General features: G+C 40.8%; 1 protein-coding gene across 6 annotated transcripts in view; it reads left to right on the top strand.

Annotated features, from left to right (window-relative positions):
• DGKG (diacylglycerol kinase gamma) overlaps positions 1–21,072 on the top strand; it is a 211,202-nt gene that overhangs the window by 61,157 nt on the left and 128,973 nt on the right. For all 6 annotated transcript variants that reach the window (XM_027586646.2, XM_027586645.2, XM_027586641.2 and 3 more), the window contains 4 exons: positions 6,244–6,414; positions 12,799–12,848; positions 16,105–16,179; positions 16,845–16,967. In XM_027586646.2, the coding sequence (XP_027442447.1) occupies positions 6,244–6,414; positions 12,799–12,848; positions 16,105–16,179; positions 16,845–16,967 (419 nt within the window). The remainder of the gene's footprint in view (positions 1–6,243; positions 6,415–12,798; positions 12,849–16,104; positions 16,180–16,844; positions 16,968–21,072) is intronic.

The following is a 21,072-nucleotide window of genomic DNA, read 5'->3' as shown; positions in this document are numbered from 1 at the left end:
ACAGACGGATACCACAGAGAGGGGCCTCTGCCAATAAGGAAGAGCCAAATTCTGGTATCACCTTAGATCAGCCATCTGTTAAAAATCCCAACCTTTTCCTGTCGCCCAAGCAGAAGCCAGAGGAAACGAGATTCTCATTTGCTATGGCCTATTTAGGCCTATGAGAGCAATCTCCAAGCTAAGATCTAGAACAACCCAGTTCAAGTTTATTCATTTCCAGAACCAGGTAGGTAAACGGTTGGGTCCATAGGCACAGCAGAGAGGGGCTTTCACTAAGACCAGACATAGGTTCAGAGCCTTGAGCAATCTAGCACTGTCAGGATGTCAGCTAGGAAATCCTGAATGCACCCTTCCCTCAATGCCCAGGTCTACATGGGATAAACGATGTAAACTCTATTCTCCTGGTTTTTATTTTGTTCCTCAGGCTCTTGAGATGTTTCAGCAACTTGGAATATTGAACTCTCAAGGAAAGTCCTTCAATTGTTTCTTAGTTTTTCCCAATTATAAAAGTAACACAGTTACACTGCAAAAAATTTGAAGAGTACAAAAAAAGAAGGAAACAACAAAATCACCCATAATTTACCAGTGAAGTTACACACATGCATGCATACACGTATCCTTGTAGATTTTTTCTATATATTTTTTACAGAATTGGAATCAGACTATACATATAATTTTGGAAACAGCTTTATTTTTCACTTAACATTAAACTCACAAACATTTTTCCTGTCATTCAAGACTTTGGTAAAGATCAATTTTAATGCCAGTCCCTCTTTCCACAGATGAAAAATCTGAGGTTGAATATAGTAAGCCCACTCGTGCAAGATCACACACCATTTAACACAAACCCAGAGCTAGAAAACCAGTCCTCTGCCTCTAGCTTGGTATTCTTTCCACTATGCAACACTGCCCAACTAGAAGGCAACAAGTAATACAGAGACTAAGAGAGAAGGTGGAACTAGTCAGGTCTGCCTAAGAACCCTCAAGCAAAAGAGTTTATGACTTGGCACCTAGACAGAACTTCTGTAATCTGGAAGAGGGTGTTAGTCTATTATTACTGATGGTCCCTGAGGGATGTACTTAGATGGCCATGGGTTGGGGGTGTTTTACATAAGGCAGCTTGAGGAGGAAAAGCACTAGTAGGACTTTGTGCCCCTCAGTCCTTCTGCACCCCAGCATTTCCATGACTGGGGTGAACAGTACATCTCAGTGTAGACTAGAACAGTGGTTCAAGATCCAGTCATAGTTCTGGTAATCCAAGGATCTTTGGAAAAGGCTGTAATAATGTTTTAAAACAGCTTTGGTGAGGTATAATTGGCATAAAATGAATTGCACATGTTTAAAGTGTACAATTAATAAGTTTTTACATATGTATACACCTATAAACCAGTACCACATCGATATAATGAAGATGTCTGTCATCTCCAAAGTTGCCTTATAATCGCTTTCTCCCACCCTCCCTACCACCACCTGCATCTCTGTATTATCACTGATCTGCTTGCTGTCACTATAGTTTAGACTGAATTTTCTATCCTTATACATAGAATCATACAGTATATACATTTTTTGGTGTGGCTTCTTTTACTCAGCATAATAGTTTTAAAATTTATCCATGTTGTTGTGTGTATCAATAATTAACATATTTTTAATGCTGATTAGTATTCCAATATATAGGTAGATATTCCAGAATTTGTTTATCCATTCTCCTTTTGATGGACATTTGGGTTGTTTCCAGTTTGGGGCTATTACATATAAAACATGAATATTCTTAGTACACGTCTTTATGTGGACAGCTTTCATTCCTTTTAGGTAAACATGAAGGAATAGAATGTTTAGGATTATTATGTTCTTGTGATGATTTGACCTCTTCATTATGAAATGACTCCCAGTATTCCTGGTAATACTCTTTGCTTTGAAATCTACTTTATTATAATTATATTCATAATTAAGGTAGCCACTCTAGTTAACTAGAGTTACAGTGGTATCTTTCTCCATTCCTTTAATGTATTTGTGTCTTTATATTTAAAATGACTTTTTTAAATAGGAAACATGTAGTTGGTTGGGTCTTTTTTTAATCTAAGCTGACAATCTCTGCCTTTTAGTTAGAATTTTAGAACATTTACATTTACTGTGATAATTGATATCATTAGGTTTAAAAGTACCGTCTTGCTATTTGTTTTTTCCCCTGTCTGTCCTTTCTTTCCCTTTTGCTCTTTCTCTGTCTTCTTTTAATTAGTTGAATTATTTATGATTTCATTTATCTCCTTTTTAATATTATTAGCTATAACTCTTTGTTATATTATTTTATTGACTGTTTTAACTATCACAGTCTATGTTCAAGTAATATTATTCCAGTTTGCATATACTATATAAAATTTACCGCAATAGGGGCGCCTGGGTGGCTCAGTTGGTTAAGTGTCTGCCTTCGGCTCAGGTCTTGATCCCAGGATCCTGGGATCGAGCCCCACTTCAGGCTCTCTGCTCGGTGGGGAGCCTGCTTCTCCCTCTCCCTCTGTCTGCTGCTCCCCCTGCTTGTGCTGTGTCTCTCTCTGTGTCAAATAAATAAATAAATAAATCTTCAGAAAAGAAATTTACCTCAGTATACCTCCATTTCTTCCACCTAGGCCTTTGTGCTATTGTTATCATACATTTTACTTCTATTTATGTTAAATTATAAACTGTACAACCACATTGTTACTATTTTTGCTTCAGTAGTTAATTATCTTTTAAAGAGATTTAACTAATAAAAATACTTTTTGTATTTACCCATGTGGTTACCTGTTTTAGTACTCTTTATTCTTGTGTATAAATCTAGGTTTCCGTATGGTATAATTCTACTAAAAAGATGTTCTTTATCATTTCTTGTATTGCCGCTCTATACAGTTTTGTATATCGGAAAAATTCTTTATTTTGCCTTTTTTTCCTAAAGATATTTCACTGTGAGTAAAGAATTCTAGGTTGACAGGGGCATCTGGGTGGCTCAGTCAGTTACGCGTCTGCCTTCAGCTCAGGTCATGATCCCGGGATCCTGGGATTGAGCCCCAAATTGGGCTCCCTGCTCAGAAGGGAGTCGGCTTCTCCCTCTCTCTCTGCCCCTCCCCTCCGTTCATGCTCTCTCTCTTAATCTCTGTGTCTCAAATAAATAAATAAAATCTTAAAAAAAAAAAGAATTCTAGGTTGACATTTTTTTTTTCCTTTAGTACTTTAAAGATATTGTTCCATTAGCTTTCAGCTTGCTTTCTTTCCAGTGAGAAAACTACAGTCATTCTCATCTTTGTTTCTCTCTATATAAGGTGTCTCTTTTCCTCTGGCTTCTTTTATGATTTTTTTCCTTTATCATTGATTTAATCAACTTGATTATAATGTTCCTTGGTGTAGTTTTATTCATGTTCCTTGTGTTTGGGGTTCGTTGAGCATCTTGGACCTGAGATTATATAGCTTTTATCAAATATCAACAAATTTGGAAAAATTTCAGCCATTATGTCTTCAATTTTTTTCTACTTCTTTCTCTCTTCTTCAAGTATTCCAATTACATGTCTATTTGAAGTTGTCCCACAGCTAACTGATATGATACTCTTTTTTTTTTAGTCTTTTTGGATAGTTTCTATTGCTGTGCTTCAAATTCACTAATATTTTCTTCTGCAATGTCTAATCCACTGCTAATCCTATTCAGTGCATTTTTTCATTTCCCACACATCATATCTAGACAATTGTTGTGGTTATTTTTTATATATCTTTTATGTCTCTTCTTAACATATGCAATCTTTCCTCTAGCTTCTTGGACAGATGGAATACACTTGTAACAATTATTGTAAAGTTTTTATCTATTGTATCATCTGTATCATTTCCGGCTCCATGTCAATTGCTTTTTCTCATTATTTTTCATATTTTCTTCTTGCATACCTGTCATTTTTTTGTTAAATGCCAGACATTAAAAATTTTACATCATTGGGTATTGGATATTTTTGTATTCTTATAAAAATTCTTGAGGTTTGTTTTGGGGCACATTTAGGTTACCTGGAAATATGTAACCTTTTTTGGGTCAAGCTTTTGAAGCTTTGTTAGGCAGGACCAGAGAGGCATTTACTAATTTCACCCAACTACCAAAGCAAAACTCTTCCAAGTACTCTACCCGATGCTTCTTGAGATATGGGGGTTTTCTACCTTGGTTGGTGAGAATAGACACTATTCCTGTGTTCCAGGGCTTGTTCCCTCCAATACTGATTCTTTCCCTAGCCTCAGGTAGTCTCCTTCACACATCTGTGCTAATTGTTACTTGGCTGAGTAATTGAGGGAAACTCTTCACTGATTACTCACAGGAGACCCTCTGTAGATCTCTGGAGTTCTCTCGTGCAGCTTCCTCCTCTTTGGTGCACTGCTCTGTGAACTCTAGCCACCTGGGACTCCCCAGACTCCGAACTCCGCCTCCTCAATTCAGAGAGACTTCCAGGGTCTTCCTGGGTTCCCCTTCCCTGTGCTGCAGCCTAGAAACTCTTTCTGGACAGTAAAATGTGACAATTACAGGGATCATCTCATTTGTTTTTTATCTCTTGGGATCACCATTTGGTGCTACCACATTCAGTGTCCTATGGACCATTGTTTCATATTTTTTGTCCAGTTTTTAGTTGTTTCAATAGAAGGGTAAATCTGGTATCGTTATTCCAATTTAGTCAAAATAGAAGTGATTGTAATAGCATTTTAATGGATGGATAATCTGAGGAGGTAACAATAACTTGAGGTATAATGGGCTATCCAGTACAAAGGATTTCTCACATTTGTCTTCTATGTTATTATGTTTTTTCCTAACTTTTCCTCCAGTGATGATTTTAATACTTCTGTTGCATATTTGCAACAATACTTTTATTGCAATTTCCCCATCTCATTATCCTTTTTTTAATCTCATCCTATTATATTTTTATCTCAGCTTGCTCACCCATGAGGCTTTCTGCCTAGAGGTTATATCTTCTTACAACCTCCTTGTCCTGTAGGAAATTGTTTCCAAAGGTCTGGTTTTTGGAGACTTCAGGATGGAGCTTCCTTTCCTTTTCTTGCAGCTCTGTTTCATAAGCTCCATCTTGGTCTCTTTACAGGGCCCCTTGTAGCATACACAGTATGTTGGTGAGACAATTGTTTCACCCACTGTCCATCTGGATCATGGTTAACTGCCTTTTCAGACCACAACCAAACTCCTAGGACCAGTAGGCTTTCATGTGGCACAGCTCTACTGGCATGACACGAACTGTTTTCCTTTGCATGGCACTTTGGCTCTCTGAACAAAAAGTGTACTGGTAACATTGCCTTCCCCAGCAGGCTTTACTATCAGGGCTATCTCTCCCTCTGCCCATGCCTTCAGCACTCCATTATTGAGTGGTACAACACCTACCTGGATTTCCCACTCTCAGTCTTCCTCTTACTTTTCCCCATGTTTTCTATGAGTTGCACCCTCTTCCTGGATATTAAGAGATCATTTCTGATGGGCATGGATCTGGAGAGACTGGGAGAAGAGAGATGGTCCTTAAAGTACCTTAAGAAAGTATAATTCACACAGTAAAATATAGGTGCCCAGTTTTCTCATTAGTAATAACCTCATGTTTCTGAACTAGAGGACAAAAAGTATAAGAAAGACAGCATTTTCTTACCTAAGAGAAGGAAAACTCCAGAGGAAAAACTTGCTCTATTTCTGTGGTATGATAAACCACTTTCTGCATTTTCTTATGGCTTGCAGCTAGTCAGAATTCTTCCTAGTTTCTGGAAACTCGTTGATGGTTGATCCCAGTTTTCTATTTTGAATATTCATCTTTTTATTTATCTTTAAATGTATTTGAGAAGAAAATTGTGAAAGCGTGTATCGGTAAATGACCAATAGTCTGGATTTTGGAATCCTAGCCAAAATTCTACAAACTGAGTGTGTTCCCAGATAGTTAGGCTAAATGACGTTTACCTGTTGGCTATTGATACTACTAAAAATCACTGTCATCTTTTCTGAAAATTCACAGGGTATAGGTGAATTTCTTACAAGGTTATAGAGTCTTGAAGGATCAGAATGAGGTCCATTCAGAGAGTATGAACTCCACAAACTAGATTTCTAGGCCCACTGATTTGATCATATTTAAGTAACCAACACTTTTGGGGACACTTGTATAAAATTCTTGCCTCTATCAAGAAAATGATGGAGCAACAAAAGGGGTTTAATATTTACCAAACATTAAGTGCCTTTGGATGGTTTCCTTTTGCCTATCACAGAATCAAAGATCACCGAGAAGCAAGTGCCAGCCAAAGAACAGGTTGCTGCAGCCCCCCTGGGAAACCCTGTTGCTCCATCTCCAGGCTCAGAATCCCCCACAGTGTACCTGAAGGATGTCGTGTGTTACCTGTCCCTGCTGGAGACGGGGAGACCTCAGGATAAGCTGGAATGTAAGTGCCTGCCCTGTCAAGGGGTTTCAACTTTTTCCTAGAAGAAGATCTAGTACCTTGTCCTTCATTTTAAGCATACTGGGATTGTGGGTATTGGTGAAACCTGCTTGGAGAAAGTGCTTCTGTCCTGTCACCAGCAGTGGTCTGAACATTTCTTGGCAATCACATTGGGACACACTACCAGTTGTATGGAGAGTAGGAAGTGCATCTGAGACCTTGCTATTAAGAATCAGAATTTGGAAAGGGGAGAAGTCTCTACAGGGGGCCAGGACTCCCTTCTTTTGCTGGCAGGACTTCCTAAAAGCCTCCAACAGAAAAGTTCCTACCTTCCCTTATTTTTCAAGAGAGGATATTCAACATCTATCTTCCCTCTCTTATTCTGTACCCAAGCAACTCTTTATGAAGAATTCCTTTTTCTTGATCAACCTCTATGTTGTTAAAGCTTACTTCTATTTCTTCACCCATCCCCACCCCAGGTTTTTTCGCCTCTAGAGAAAAGGGACTAGTTAAGCGAGGGAGTTGAGCTTTGTTCCATAATGTGCCTAACATAGGTTTCAAAAACATATCTTCAGAGAGAGAGAGAGTAATGGCTGGTGGCAGAAAGGAAAGCCCACAGTGGCTGAAAGAGCCTTCAGTCTTGTAGAAGACTCACTGCAGGGATGGTCTCCCCCACCTCCCTGAGCCTACAGGCAGACTTTTTAAAACAGGAGATAAAAGGACCTTGTTAAAAAAGATATATTGTTTTGGCCCCTCTTGGGACCTTAGTAGGTATTAAGGGAAAAAACACATCATAGCAAAAGTAAAAATTCCAGTCAATAAAGCTTAAATACTAACAAGGAAATGTCTGGCAAAGGTTAACCCTTGCCAAAACCAAAATGAAACAGTTCGCTCATTAGCTGAGCTTAAAATCTCCCCCATAGTTTTGAGGTGTTAACAATTGCAAGTCTGAAGTGCTAATTTGGTGGCAAATATAGCAGATTTCTGTTTCTTTGGGCTAATGTTAAAAGTGAAATGTCAAATTATTTCCAAAATTCAGCTGGATTTTGAGTTTCAGGCATTGTATTTGTTCATAATTACAAGAGGATGTGGCAGATTTTTTCATATTAGTGGCTCTCAGACTGAGTCTTGTAATGGCAATAAAAAGAAACTGCATTAAAAAAATACTTTTTGTTACAGAAAATTTCCAATATAGATAAAAGTAGAAAGCACAATGAACTTCTATTTCCCATCAGCCACCTTCAGTAATTACCTGCTTATAATCAATCACGTTTTATTAATACTTCCCATGCATTCCCTCTGCCCCAGAATATTTTGAAGCAAATTCCAGACATCATATAATTTCACCTGTAAATATTTCAGTATGTACCTCTAAAATACGACTGTTTCTTAAATATAACCCCAGCACCATTATCACATTGAAAGACAATGATTCCCTACTATTGCCTGTTCACAGAGAAAGGAGACAGAGCTAAAGTAAGAACAAAAGCATTCGTTTAGGGCCTCAGAATAGCAATTCCGGGAACACAGATATGGGCAGCAACCCAAATAGTGCCCCTCTCAGGGAACAAAAGTCAAGGGTATTTAAAGACAAAAGGGAATGCTTGTATATGTTATTTACAGAAAATTTTGATTGGTGTTGATGGCAGAAAACTAATCTTGACTGCATATAATTGGTGATTGAGGTTATCACTAAGCAAAGTCTCTTTACATAGCAAGTTGCAGGTGTTCGGGTTGAGTCTTTGGAATATTTGCAGTTTGGCCCAATTCAGAGTTCACTGCTCCACCCAGTGAGGACGTGCATGAGGCCTACCTCCTTAATGGCCTCCCAGCTCCCTTTTAAAACCCCTTGACATAAGTGACTTCGTTTAATTTCACCTTTTATATATCAGATATTCAGTCAGTGTTCACATTTTCCCAATTATCTTACATATTTTTAATTGTTTATTTGAATCAGAATCCAAATGTACTCCATACATTACCATTGCTTCTTATGTTTCTTCTGTTTTAATCTTCTGCTATTTTTTTCCTTGTAATTTTTTTGTTGTGGAAACTTGGTTATGTTTGTTCTCTAGAGTTTTTAATCTTTTTTTTTTTAATTAAACCAGATGAATTCAAATCTCCCCTGATTTTAATGATTGAAAACAACTTACACTTTTCTTTTTTAATAACCAATTATGTATCCTTTTGGAAATCATAGCCTGAAATCCTACCTATCATTCATACATTAACAATAACTCTCATTATTGAACACCTTTTATCTGCTAATCACTTTAAATGTATATCTCATTTTAACCTCACAATAATCCTAGAAGGTCAATGTGATTATTCTCATTTTATGTGTCAGAAAGCACAGAAAGTGTAAATGACTTGCCCAAGACATTGCTGCTAATAGACTGAATGCTTTCTTTATAGTTCTACTGATCTTGCATAGTAGGACCAAGAGAGCTCCATGTTGAGAGTTGCCCGGGCCCAGGGTCTGGTAACAGCAGTAGTGGAAAGGCCTGTCCTTTCTGTCATTCAGCCATCTGTTTGGCAAGTCAGGCTCATGTTGACATTTTATTTTTTTTATTGTGTTAATCACCATACATTACATCATTAGTTTTTGATGAAGTGTTCCATGATTCGTTGTTTGCATATAACACCCAGGGCTTCATTCAGTACATGCCCTCTTTAATACCCACCACCAGGCTAACCCATACACCCACCCCCCACTCCCCTCTAGAAACCTCAGTGTGTGTCTTAGAGTCCATAGTGTCTCATGGTTCGTCTCCCCCTCCGATTTGCTCCCCCTTCATTTTTCCCTTCCTGCTATCTTCTTCTTTTTTTTTTAATATAATGTATTATTTGTTTCAGAGGTACAGGTCTGTGATTCATCAGTCTTACACAATTCACAGTGCTCACCATAGCACATACCCTCCCCAATGTCTATCACCCAGCCACCCCATTCCTCCCACCCCCCACCACTCCAGCAACCCTCAGTTTATTTCCTGAGATTAAGAATTCCTCATATCAGTGAGGTCATATGATACATGTCTTTCTCTGATTGACTTATTTTGCTCAGTATAATACCCTCCAGTTCCATCCATGTCGTTGCAAATGGCAAGATTTCATTCCTTTTGATGGCTACATAATATTCCAGTGTGTGTGTGTGTGTGTGTGTGTGTGTGTGTGTGTGTGTATACACACACACCACATCTTCTTTATCCATTCATCTGTCGGTGGACATCTTGGCTCTTTCCATAGTTTGGCTATTGTGGACACTGCTGCTATAAACATCGGGGTGCACGTACCCCTTTGGATCCCTACATTTGTATCTTTGGGGTAAATACCCAGTAGTGCAATTGCTGGATCGTATGGTAGCTCTATTTTCAACTGTTTGAGGAACCTCCATATTCTTTTCCAGAGTGGCTGCACCAGCTTGCATTCCCACCAACAGTGTAAGAGGGTTCCCCTTTCTCCGCATCCCGCCAACATCTGTCGTTTCCTGACTTGTTAATTTTAGCCATTCTGACTGGTGTGAGGTGGTATCTCATTGAGGCTTTGATTTGGATTTCCCTGATGCCGAGCGATGTTGGGCACTTTTTCATGTGTCTGTTGGCCATTTGGATGTCTTCTTTGGAAAAATGTCTGTTCGTGTCTTCTGCCCATTTCTTGACTGGATTATTTGTTCTTTGGGTGTTGACTTGATAAGTTCTTTATAGATTTTGGATACTAGCCCTTTATCTGATCTGTCATTTGCAGATATCGTCTCCCATTCTGTCGGTTGTCTTTTGGTTTTGTGGATTGTTTCTTCTGCTGTGCAAAAGCTTTTTATCTTGATGAAGTCCCAATAGTTCATCTTTGCCCTTGCTTCCCTTGCCTTTGGCGATGTTTCTAGGAAGAAGTTGCTGCAGCTGAGGTCGAAGAGGTTGCTGCCTGTGTTCTCCTTTAGGATTTTGATGGACTCCTATCTCACGTTTAGGTCTTTCAACCATTTGGAGTCTATTTTTGTGTGTGGTGTAAGGAAATGGTCCAGTTTCATTCTTCTGCATGTGGCTGTCCAATGTTCCCAACACCATTTGTTGAAGAGACTGTCTTTTTTCCATTGGACATTCTTTCCTGCTTTGTTGAAGATTAGTTGACCATAGAGTTGAGGGTCCATTTCTGGGCTCTCTCTTCTGTTCCATTGATCTGTGTGTCTGTTTTTGTGCCAATACCATACTGTCTTAATGATGACAGCTTTGTAATAGAGCTTGAAAGCCGGAATTGTGATGCCGCCGGCTTTGCTCTTCTTTTTCAACATTCCTCTGGCTATTCAGGGTCTCTTCTGGTTCCATACAAATTTTAGGATTATTTGTTCCATTTCTTTGAAAAAAGTGGATGGTATTTTGATAGAGATTGCCTTAAATGTGTAGATTGCTCTAGGTAGCCCTGACATCTTCACAATATTTGTTCTTCCAGTCCATGAGCATGGCATGTTTTTCCATTTCTCTGTGTCTTCTTCAATTTCTTTCATGAGTATTTTATAGTTTTCTAAGTACAGATCCTTTGCCTCTTTGGTTAGATTTATTCCTAGGTATCTTGTGGTTTCGGGTGCAATGGTAAATGGGACCGACTCCTTAATTTCTCTCTCTTCTGTCTTGTTGTTGGTGTATAGGAATGCCACTGATTTCTGTGCATTTATTTTATATCCTGCCACTTTACTGAATTCCTGTATGAGTTCTAGCAGTTTTGGGGTGGAGTCTTTTGGGTTTTCCATATAAAGTATCAATATCATCTGCAAAGAGTGAGAGTTTGATTTCTTCTTTGCCAATTTGGATGCCTTTGATTTCTTTTTGTTGTCTGATTGCTGTGGCTAGGACTTCTAATACTATGTTGAATAGCAGTGGTGATAGTGGACATCCCTGCCATGTTCCTGACCTTAGCGGGAAAGCTCTTGGTTTTTCCCCATTGAGAATGATATTCGCTGTGGGTTTTTCATAGATGGCTTTTATGATATTGAGGTATGTTCCCTGTATCCCTATACTCTGAAGAGTTTTGATCAAGAAAGGCTGCTATACTTTGTCAAATGCTTTTCTGCATCTTTTGAGAGGATCATATGGTTCTTGTTCTTTCTTTTATTAATGTATTGTATCACATTGATTGATTTGTGTATGTTGAACCAACCTTGCAGCCCAGGGATAAATCCCACTTGGTCGTGGTGAATAATCCTTTTAATGTACTGTTGAATCCTATTGGCTAGTATTTTGGTGAGAATTTTTGCATCCATGTTCATCAAGGATAGCATGTTGACATTTCAGAAAAACAAATACAATAGCTTCTATAATGGTAACTACTTCATAGCCTTGTTGAGGATTCCATAAGTAGGAATGATAAAGTGCATAGGACAGTGCATTGTACTTATTAATTGCCACATATAAATGTTTGTTAATGAAAGAAAGTAACAATAAATAACATCTGTTGAGTACTTTCTCCATTCCAGGCACCATGTGACTAAGGAGTAGGGCACATAAATAGAAGTCTGTATCATATAAGCTCAATCTTTCTGAAATCTTTAATGAGGCCAAAAACATTTAGATGTCACAATGTCGATTTTTACAGTGATCATAGCTGGCATTAAATCCTGAGGTTAATGAAATGATGTTGAACTTCTTTGCTTGCTATGGGGATGTTAAGAGAAAGAACATATCAACTTAAACTTCCCTGGATATCTTTTTTTAAAGAGAACAAGGTTGTCAAAATCTTCTCCTAAAACCTTTCTAAGTATTAAAAAGGCCAGCAAAAATATTTACCATGTATGTAGTCTTACCTGGCATGTTTCTTTTATGAACATTTTAAAGGTATTAATATATTTATTTTATACATATCTTGTAGTACATTGTATGTTTATTTATATCTCTTATATAGGACAATTAAAATTATTACAGAGAAAAAATTGTCCTATACTATACGTATTAATCCTCATTAAAAAAAAAAAAAAAAACCTAGGAGAAAGAAACTGTTGTAATCTCCATCTTGCAGATAAAGAAACATGGTCCAGTGAAGTTAAATGACTTGTTTGATGCCTTGGAGGTGGTAGGCCAAGGCCAAGATGTGAGTCTGCCTAAATCCACTAGAGCATGTTTCAAGGTATGCACGCTCTACCAGGAACCATACCATGACCTGGATCTCATCAGCCACAGAGTTATTGGTTAGACAGGTCCAGAAGCCGGACAGCTGGGTTCTCCTCCCTTTTTCCACCCTCTGTGTGAGAAGTCAGACTCTGCACCTTGGAGGGTGGGTGAGCTGGCTGCAGGGGCCTTCGCCCCAGTGACAGAACTGAGCTAGAGACTGGCAGCATCAAAGCCACAGCCCATGCCTGGTGCCCCGAGGACACCTCAAGCCACACCTCTGTGTCTCTTGCAGTCATGTTTCGTCTCTATGATTCGGATGAGAACGGTCTCCTGGATCAAGCGGTAAGCTCACATTCCAAACATCCCTCCTGAAACTAAGAAAATCTGAGGGAGAGGGAAGCAGGTAGAGTAAGAGTCTGAAAACTCCCAGTTCCCTCTTTTTAGAAATAGCAGTGTCTCAATATGGGTTGCAGAAATCATGGTAGAACCCCCCACGGCTACTTCCAATAGGGCCAGCCTGGGAGAGAGTGAACTCCACCTGAGCTTTTCATTCCAGAAGCCCAGGATCACACAATTTCAGAAGGGGAGATGCTTTAGTATCTTATCTAGTTTAACTTCCCAGCTTTCCTCTCCTACCTAGGGCACTAGCTCAGCGAGTCTGGTTCTTTCTGCTCTGAGCACCTGGTCCCATCCCATTGTACCTGGGAAAGCCTGACACCCCCTCTCCCGCCCCACTCTCCCTCAGGAATAGGCAGGGATAGGACAGGGATCATGGAGTAAAAGGGGGTATGGAAAAGGAAGAAGGCAGGGCGGGGAGAAGGCAAACAGAATCAGACAGGCCCCGCACTCATCGCTGGCAATGGCAGAGATGGCGCTCCTTAACAGAAAGGCTGTGAGGTCGAGGGGTATGGGACGGAGTCACACCAGACCTATGGGGAAAGAAGGAAACAAGTCCACTCGACCAACTAAATCATCCCAACATCCTCTAAACCCCAGGGCTCCTTTCAGGGATCCCTATAGCCTCATGACAATGCCGTGGGTTGCATCATGCCAGAGAACAACCAGAGAATCACAGACTCTCAAGCATTTGATGAACACATGTTTACTGAGTGTCTGCCACACATCAAGCACTACTCCGAGCGCTGGGGCTATGTCAGCGAAGCCAACAGACGCAAATCCATGCCCTCGTGAAGCTTTTGTGCTAGTGCAAGCACACGCCCTGCAAAGCATAGCAAGATATGTGTCAGAGACAGGTGCGTGCTGGAAGAAGAATAAAGGAGGGAAAGGAAGGGCTCAGGGGAGCTGCAGGTGTAGACAGAAGAGCTAAGGAAGGTCTCCCTCAGGAGACATGTGAACAGGGACTGGAAGGAAGTGAGGGAGTGAGTCATGGGGATATCCAGGGGAGGCACCTTCCAGGCAGAGGCAACCACAAGTGCAACGGGCCTGAGGGGTGCTTGGAATGTTAGCAGATTAATGAGGGGGAATGATGGAACAGAACAGTGAGGAGGTCCAGGTAAGAAGTAATAGGAGATGATATCAGAGAAATAATGACCAGGGGTGGTTGTGGGGAGGGTTCGCAGAACATAGCAGGACGTAGAGGTGATTGGAAGAGTTTGTCTTTTACTCTTGAGGAACGGTGAACCGTTGGAGGTTTTGAGCAAAGAGGTGACAGGACTTCGGTGTAACTGGGTCATTCTAGCTGCTGTGTTGAGACTAGACCATAGGGACTCAGGCAGGGTTACCAGTTAGAAGGCTATTGGAATAAACAAGAGAAGAAACCACGGTAACGTGTACCAGGGTCTAGAAGCATTGCAGATGGTAAGAAGTGGTTAAATTTCAGATCTGTTTAGAAGACAACATCGGTAGACAGAAGTGAGTCCCGATAGAAGTATCTGATTCGATTTTCCACAGAAGATCTCTGGCAGATGGATGTCCAGGCTCTATGTGAACACTCACAGGAATGGAGAGTTTACCGTCTCCCTTAAGACAGCCATTCCACCACTGGGGAGATTGATAGAGAGGGCTTCCTTCCCACACAAAAGGTACCTCTAGTCTGCCAGAGAAATTCTCAGCACAAAACAGGATTCTGTTTTCCCCTCCCCCTCCCCCAGCCCAGCAGTGAGACCAAAATAGGCCAGGCTTCCCTACATCCCTCGTGTAGGTAACCAGGACAGCTGACCAGTCGAAAACCGATCCTATTGTATAAATAGGCCTTTAAGATTTAGAAGGTACTGTCACATCTATTCCAAGACTGTCTCTAAGCTCAAATTCCCCCAATTTCTACGCTGTTTCTCACAAGGCAGACTTAAATAACCACTCTGACCAAGCTCTAGTTTGTCAATGCCATTTTTAAAATATGGCGCAGAACTGAACCCATTCCTCCATGACTCTTCAAGTATCCACATGTGGCCTGACCAGGGTAGACATCCGGGGAATAAGGTCTTCCTAAAATCTTCCTCTGCTTCCTGAAAATGCCCACCCATTCACACAGACCATGACTGAGTCTGATTCTCAGCTCCCGAATTACATTGTTTTAATCAATGAATCTGAGACTCAGCTCGATCCACCAAGCTCTTTTTTGTTGGAAATTCTGCTGAGCCCTGTCCCCACTGTTTGGCCCACTACCTTACCTCCTATTTATAGTCCCATCTGTGGTTCTGCAATGAATTTTTTAAGATTTAAATAAAATACAATTTTTAAAATCCCTCCTGGGATTTAGCTTGCTTATTTTGATCCAGCATTCTACCTGGCAGAGGTTAACATTTTTGAACGTTGCTTCAGTTCACTAACATGTCTCCCCAGATCAATCTTACTATGAACATCTTCGATGATGCCCAAGAGATACAAATAAATGCTTCCTCAGTCCACTGTGTTTCCGAGCAACTCTTGGTGCACTGATGCATTCGCATCCAACAATTCTGTGAGGTTTTAAATAAAGCCTGACCTTGGTACTAAACAAAAGCCTTGCTCACCAGGCAAATGTAGCCCTTACAAATTTCCTGTTTACAGAGTCCTGGGCTCAGGGCTGGACGAGATGCAAAGGGAAAAGAGATGCCCAAAGGAATCTAAGTCATAGAGCTAGGACATGAGCTAGGACCAATGCAGTGGCCCTACATCCACCTGTAACTGACCCCTGAGGGATATAGATGGATCCCAAGCTGCTAAAGCTGCGGGAATGAGGAGGGATAAAAGAGGAAGGAGAGAGCTGCTTTGGTTTATAAGCATTTAGGAAGCAAGAATCACAAAGAAGAAAACAGGGGTGCCTTCTATGCTGAGTCAAAGTGCAGAATTGAGGAAGGAAGGTGAGTCCAGGGGGGTCCGAGAAGAGGTCAGTGTTGAGTGAGCATTTTGCATACCTCTGGCTTATCCATGTTCTGTGCTTCTTGTGAGCATCTACTCTCCACAGAGCTTTGTAGTCAGGGCTGAAATAAAGAGCAAAGACAAATGATGAGCTCCTTATGAAATACCAGTACATTACATTGCATTGCTGCTTCTCACGCTCTGCCCTGCCCATCTTCCCACGGGGTTTCGTTTTGAGTCTTGCTCTCGAAAACACATCTTCAGTGGTTCTCTCTCATCATCCCTTGATGTTTTCTAGGAGATGGACCGTATTGTCAACCAGATGCTTCACATTGCCCAGTATCTGGAGTGGGATCCCACGGAGCTGAGGCCTGTAAGTTTCCAGAAGCAAGGGGAGACGTCCAAGTGAGCTTCCAAGATGAAAGCAGGACACTCAGGATACAAATGTTTACCGTGCATGCTCTCCCAGACTCACCCTCTTATAGGCAGCTTCTCTGGGGTCCTATACCTTGACTTCCACCTTCTCTGATAGGAAAAATTAAAGACATAATTCAAATAATAATAATATCTAATAATGCCCTCTAACCTTTCCACCAGAGCTAAATTTTTATAACAGGGGTTCAAGGAATTTAAAGCTAGAAAGAATTTTAAAGATTTTCTCAATCACCAGATAATAATAATTACATTTGGGGGTTCCTATGAGTCAGGTATTAGATGAGACATTTTATATACTTTTTCTCTTACCCTCACTACATTGCTACACACATAGCAATATTACTTTCATTTTATAGGTGAGTAAAGCCGAACCCAGAGAGTGGGGGTGGCTTGCCCAAGGTTCATAGTCAGGGCAGGGCAGGGCAGGGCATGGACTGGCCTCCTCACCCTTGTTTGCTCCCTCACTGCTCTGCCCCCTGTAAATCAGAGGACAAAGGGGTAAAACACAAAACAGATAACACAGCAAAAGCGAAAGAAGGGGACAGAGGGAGGCAGGGAAGTGCAGGATGAAAGTGGACAATTGTTGCTCTCTGGGTTCTGCAGATACTGAAGGAGATGTTGCAGGGGATGGACTATGACCGGGACGGCTTTGTGTCTCTAGAGGAATGGGTCCATGGAGGGATGACCACCATCCCACTGCTGGTCCTGCTGGGCATGGACGACTCTGTAAGTCAGCAAGCCTGAGCTCGGAGAGCTCTTGTCTTTCAGAAGCATCCGGTTCCATGCGGAAATTAACATCTATATATGGCCTTGGCTTCTGCCCCAACTTCCCCAATGGGCACACCATAGGCTCTAGGCCAGCCCCAGAGTCCTCTCTTTCCACCTGTTAGTGCCTGGCGTATATTCGTTCATTTGACTGAGGACATTTACTAAATTAAATAAAGATAACTGTTCTGAGCACAGCAAGGGGACACAAATACAATATTCCCCTACCAGAAGCTTAGACTCAACCAGGTGGGGGAGGGGGAAGTCAAGGAAGAATCCCATCTTTTCAACAGATTAGGTAAAAATATGCTAAGAGTGTTGACGAAAGAAGGAAGGGAAGGAAAGATACCGACCTGTAGTAAGTTGGAGGTTTTTCAGAGACTATCTTATTTAACCATCAAAACAACCAGATAAGATACATATTTTTCCCCAATTTATATAGATGGAAAACTGAAATTCTGGCTCTGAAGAGCCAAAATTAATTTGCACTTGACTCCAAAGATCCCATGTTTTCTAAACCTCCCACACTGAGGAGTGAGAAAGTGGGAAGAAGCCTTGGAGGTCATTTGGCCTGGCTTGAGGTACATGTCTGATATCTCGTTCTTGAGTGTAAAGGTCAGGTCCTTAGAGGATGTTGGATCTGGTTCTCAAGGATGGGTATGATCTGGCTGTTGGAAGATGATAGAAGAGAAAGTTTATGGCTAGGAGAAAAGTTTGGTCAAAGACCTAAATGAAAGAAAGTTCAGGGTGTATTAGAGAAACCTCCCAGTTTGATCAGAGTAGGGGATACATATAGAGGCTTAATGTGAAATCCATGGTAATATATGTCTGCATCTGACCTAGTCTGCTTATCTTGCAAGGGAAATAATTTCCATATGCAAGGCAGGAAAGATAAGAACACAATTTAGTGATATTAAGCATTTACCAGGACTGTTACACAGGTTGTGGACAACACCTCTTTGAGATAACTGAAATGCCATAGAGAGGAAGTTCATTGGGTTAGCCTCTAGCTGGCTGCCATCACCCATAATGTCTCCATCTGACTGTTCTGCAATTCAGAAGTTGAGCCTCCATTCCCAACACTCAAGAACAAAGAATCCTGCAATCACCTCACCGTGTCCAGTTCTTCCCAAGTGCTAAGTAGAAATCAAGGAACCAGGAGCTACACAACTCCTGCCTTCTTACTCCTTAAGACCCAGAAAGTCAGAGCTGGAAAAGATCTTGGTGATCCACACACTGGCTCTTCATTTTACAAACTGAGGGCCAGAGACGTAAAGGAACTTGCCCCAAGACCCACCCAGTTAGTACCAGAGGCCAACCTCCATATTCCAGACACATGCCTCATTCAGTGATTCCTTACCAAGAACCTACCATGTGTAAGAACCCACATGAGCTAGGACATGGTGTGCTCAGATAAGGAAGGCATAGTTTCTGCTATCGGTACTTGAATCAAAGTGGAAGTTCCAACATTCCTGTTTTTTCCTCTGAAACATGGGAATGAAGATGAGACATTTTAACCACAAGGAAGCAATTTCTATTTTCAATTCTGTTTTGGACTTGCTAAGTCCAAGGCGTCATGCAACTCTTTGCATGGAAGGGGATCCACTATCATATGGCTGGAGGAGGGAGACAGAGACTATTTCTTCAACATTACGTCCCCAATGTCTTCCCCAAATGCCAAACCAACCTTGTAGAAGAGCATAATTTACGTCAGTGAAGTGGCAAACAAAAGCAAATGTGAATGTAGTTTTTATTAAGTTTTATGCATTTATTTTTAAATATGCACTAAATTGTAAGTTTTTACATTTAATATTCAAGGTTCTAAAGAAAGCATCCCTTAGTGTCTCAAAAATCACATTGCCCCTTTAGCTTTTTCAAAACCCACGTGTGGCCGCTAAAAAATCTGGAGATCTCTGAATGGCACAGATGCATAGGAGAAACAGTCTGCCTCCCTGGTACCTGGCTGGCACATAGGAGGTGACGCCCACACCCTGCAGACTCCGATGTGTGGAAATGAAAGAGCCACATGATGGCGCTATAACCCAAGCAGAAATACTACTTTCGCCTTCATCTGGGCCCTTTTGCTTCTAACCCCCGTATCTGTGAAAATAGTATCTGAGAAAAGGAAAGTCAGCTGATTTAGTTAATTAAGGGATTTTCGGGTGAAATGACAGCCCCTCAGGCTATGTGAAGAACCAGTGCTAAAGAATGCTGTAACTTCCCTTCTGTCCGTAAAGGAAAACCCTAGAATATATAGGTAGGGGAGAGGGATGAAAGGAGCATGGATTCAGGCCAGCAAGACCCCCAGTTATGAAATCAGTCACTTGTTATTTTATAGTTTTGGACTGTTTATATAACTTCTCCAGGGCCCTCTTTCTTCATTTCTGGTATAGGTATAAATCTACCTCCTTACATGTAAGAAAACCCTCTACTTATTTTGTGTTCCCTAGTATCTAACACGGAGAGAAACTTAAAAGTTTTAATTCACAATGTGGTAAGCACTGGATTCGGAGCTTGACTTACATTATTTTATTTAATTCTTACAGAAATCCTCTGGATGTTTGTCAAATGAATGGATGAATTAATCTTTTCATGAACCATTTAATCAATTAGTAAATCTTTTTACTAAAGTAGAAACCATTAGATAAGACTATTATTCTGTAAAACTCAGACCTTGAAAGAAGCAGGGTTTTGAGGTGGTGAGAAAGAAAATGCTTAGCCCTCCCCCTGGAGGAGACCAGCATTTGGAAAAGCAGATGGGCTTCTCTAGAGACCATAAGGAGCACAATCTGGGCCCAAGAATGGATCTGGCTGCTGTGACCGGCCCAAACAAGAGGTGCCCAGAAGTAGGACCTGGGTGTGAGTCCAGCACACCGACTCTGTGTACCTGTCAGTCCTCTCCACCTTATTACAGTAGTTCTTACTGCCCTTAAGACGGGCCCAAGGATGTTAATATTTTGATGGAGCCCAAGAGAAAAGTTCAGGGACAACATACACAGAGGCATGTTCCTGAAGCCACAGCCTCCAGGGAGGCTGTGCTCCCAGAGCTAGAAGCTGGAAGATCTAATCACATTTAGCAATGTGATTTTTAAGACACTGAGGGATGCTTTCTTTAGAATCTTGAATATTAAATGTAAAAACTTACAATTTAGTGCATATTTTAAAAATAAATGCATAAAACTTTCAATTAATACAAACAACATTCACATTTGCTTTTGTTTGCCACTTTACCGATGTAAATTACTGTCTTCTACGAGGCTGGTTTGGCATTTAGGGGAGACATTGGGGGTAATGTTGAAGAAATAGTCTTTGTCTCCCTCCTCCAGCCATATGAGAGTGGACCCCCTCTCATAGGTGGTTGTGTGAGGCTTGGCTCAACTCGTGGATAAGGATGAATTGGCCTTTGGGTCAAGTCAGGAGGAAGTGGTTTAAACCTCTCTCTATCTCTGTCTCTTTACCATTTTATCGGTGTGCAGAAAGTTGAGAGAAGTATGTTGTTTTTACTAAACGACTTTTTCCTGATTACAAAACCCCGGTACATGCTCACTGTGGAAAATTTGGAAAACACCGAAGAGAGGAGAAATTAGAGATTAAAATTACATCTGTGGTACTAACGGTAGCTAACCTCTGTTAACAGTTTAGTGACATTTCTTCCCATCCAAGATCTTCTGTGAAACTGAGATTATAATATATCATCAAATTTGCATTCTACTGTTTTCACTTAGCATTGTATCATGAGCACATTCCCATGCCATTAGATAATCTTCCTAGTATATTTTGATGGTCAATTAACAATAAATCATATAGATGTACCACAACTAAACTTTGAATACATTGCGACTTCAGGATATTTGCAATTTTTCATTATTTTAAACAGTGTTGGATTAAACATCTGGCAGAGCACAAAAATGTTCATCTGACTTCCAAAAATTATTTCTTTGCGGGGGGGGTTCTCCTGGGGGAGCTCAGTCGGTTAAGCAGCCAGCTCTTGATTTCGGCTCAGGTCATGATCTTAGGGTCCTGGGATCAGGCCCCACATCGGGCTCTTTGCTCAAGAGTCTGCTTC

The sequence above is a fragment of the Zalophus californianus genome, chromosome 1, assembly GCF_009762305.2.
Source record: "Zalophus californianus isolate mZalCal1 chromosome 1, mZalCal1.pri.v2, whole genome shotgun sequence".
NCBI classification, from domain to species: domain Eukaryota; kingdom Metazoa; phylum Chordata; class Mammalia; order Carnivora; family Otariidae; genus Zalophus; species Zalophus californianus.
This window is presented reverse-complemented; position numbering and strand designations above follow the sequence as displayed.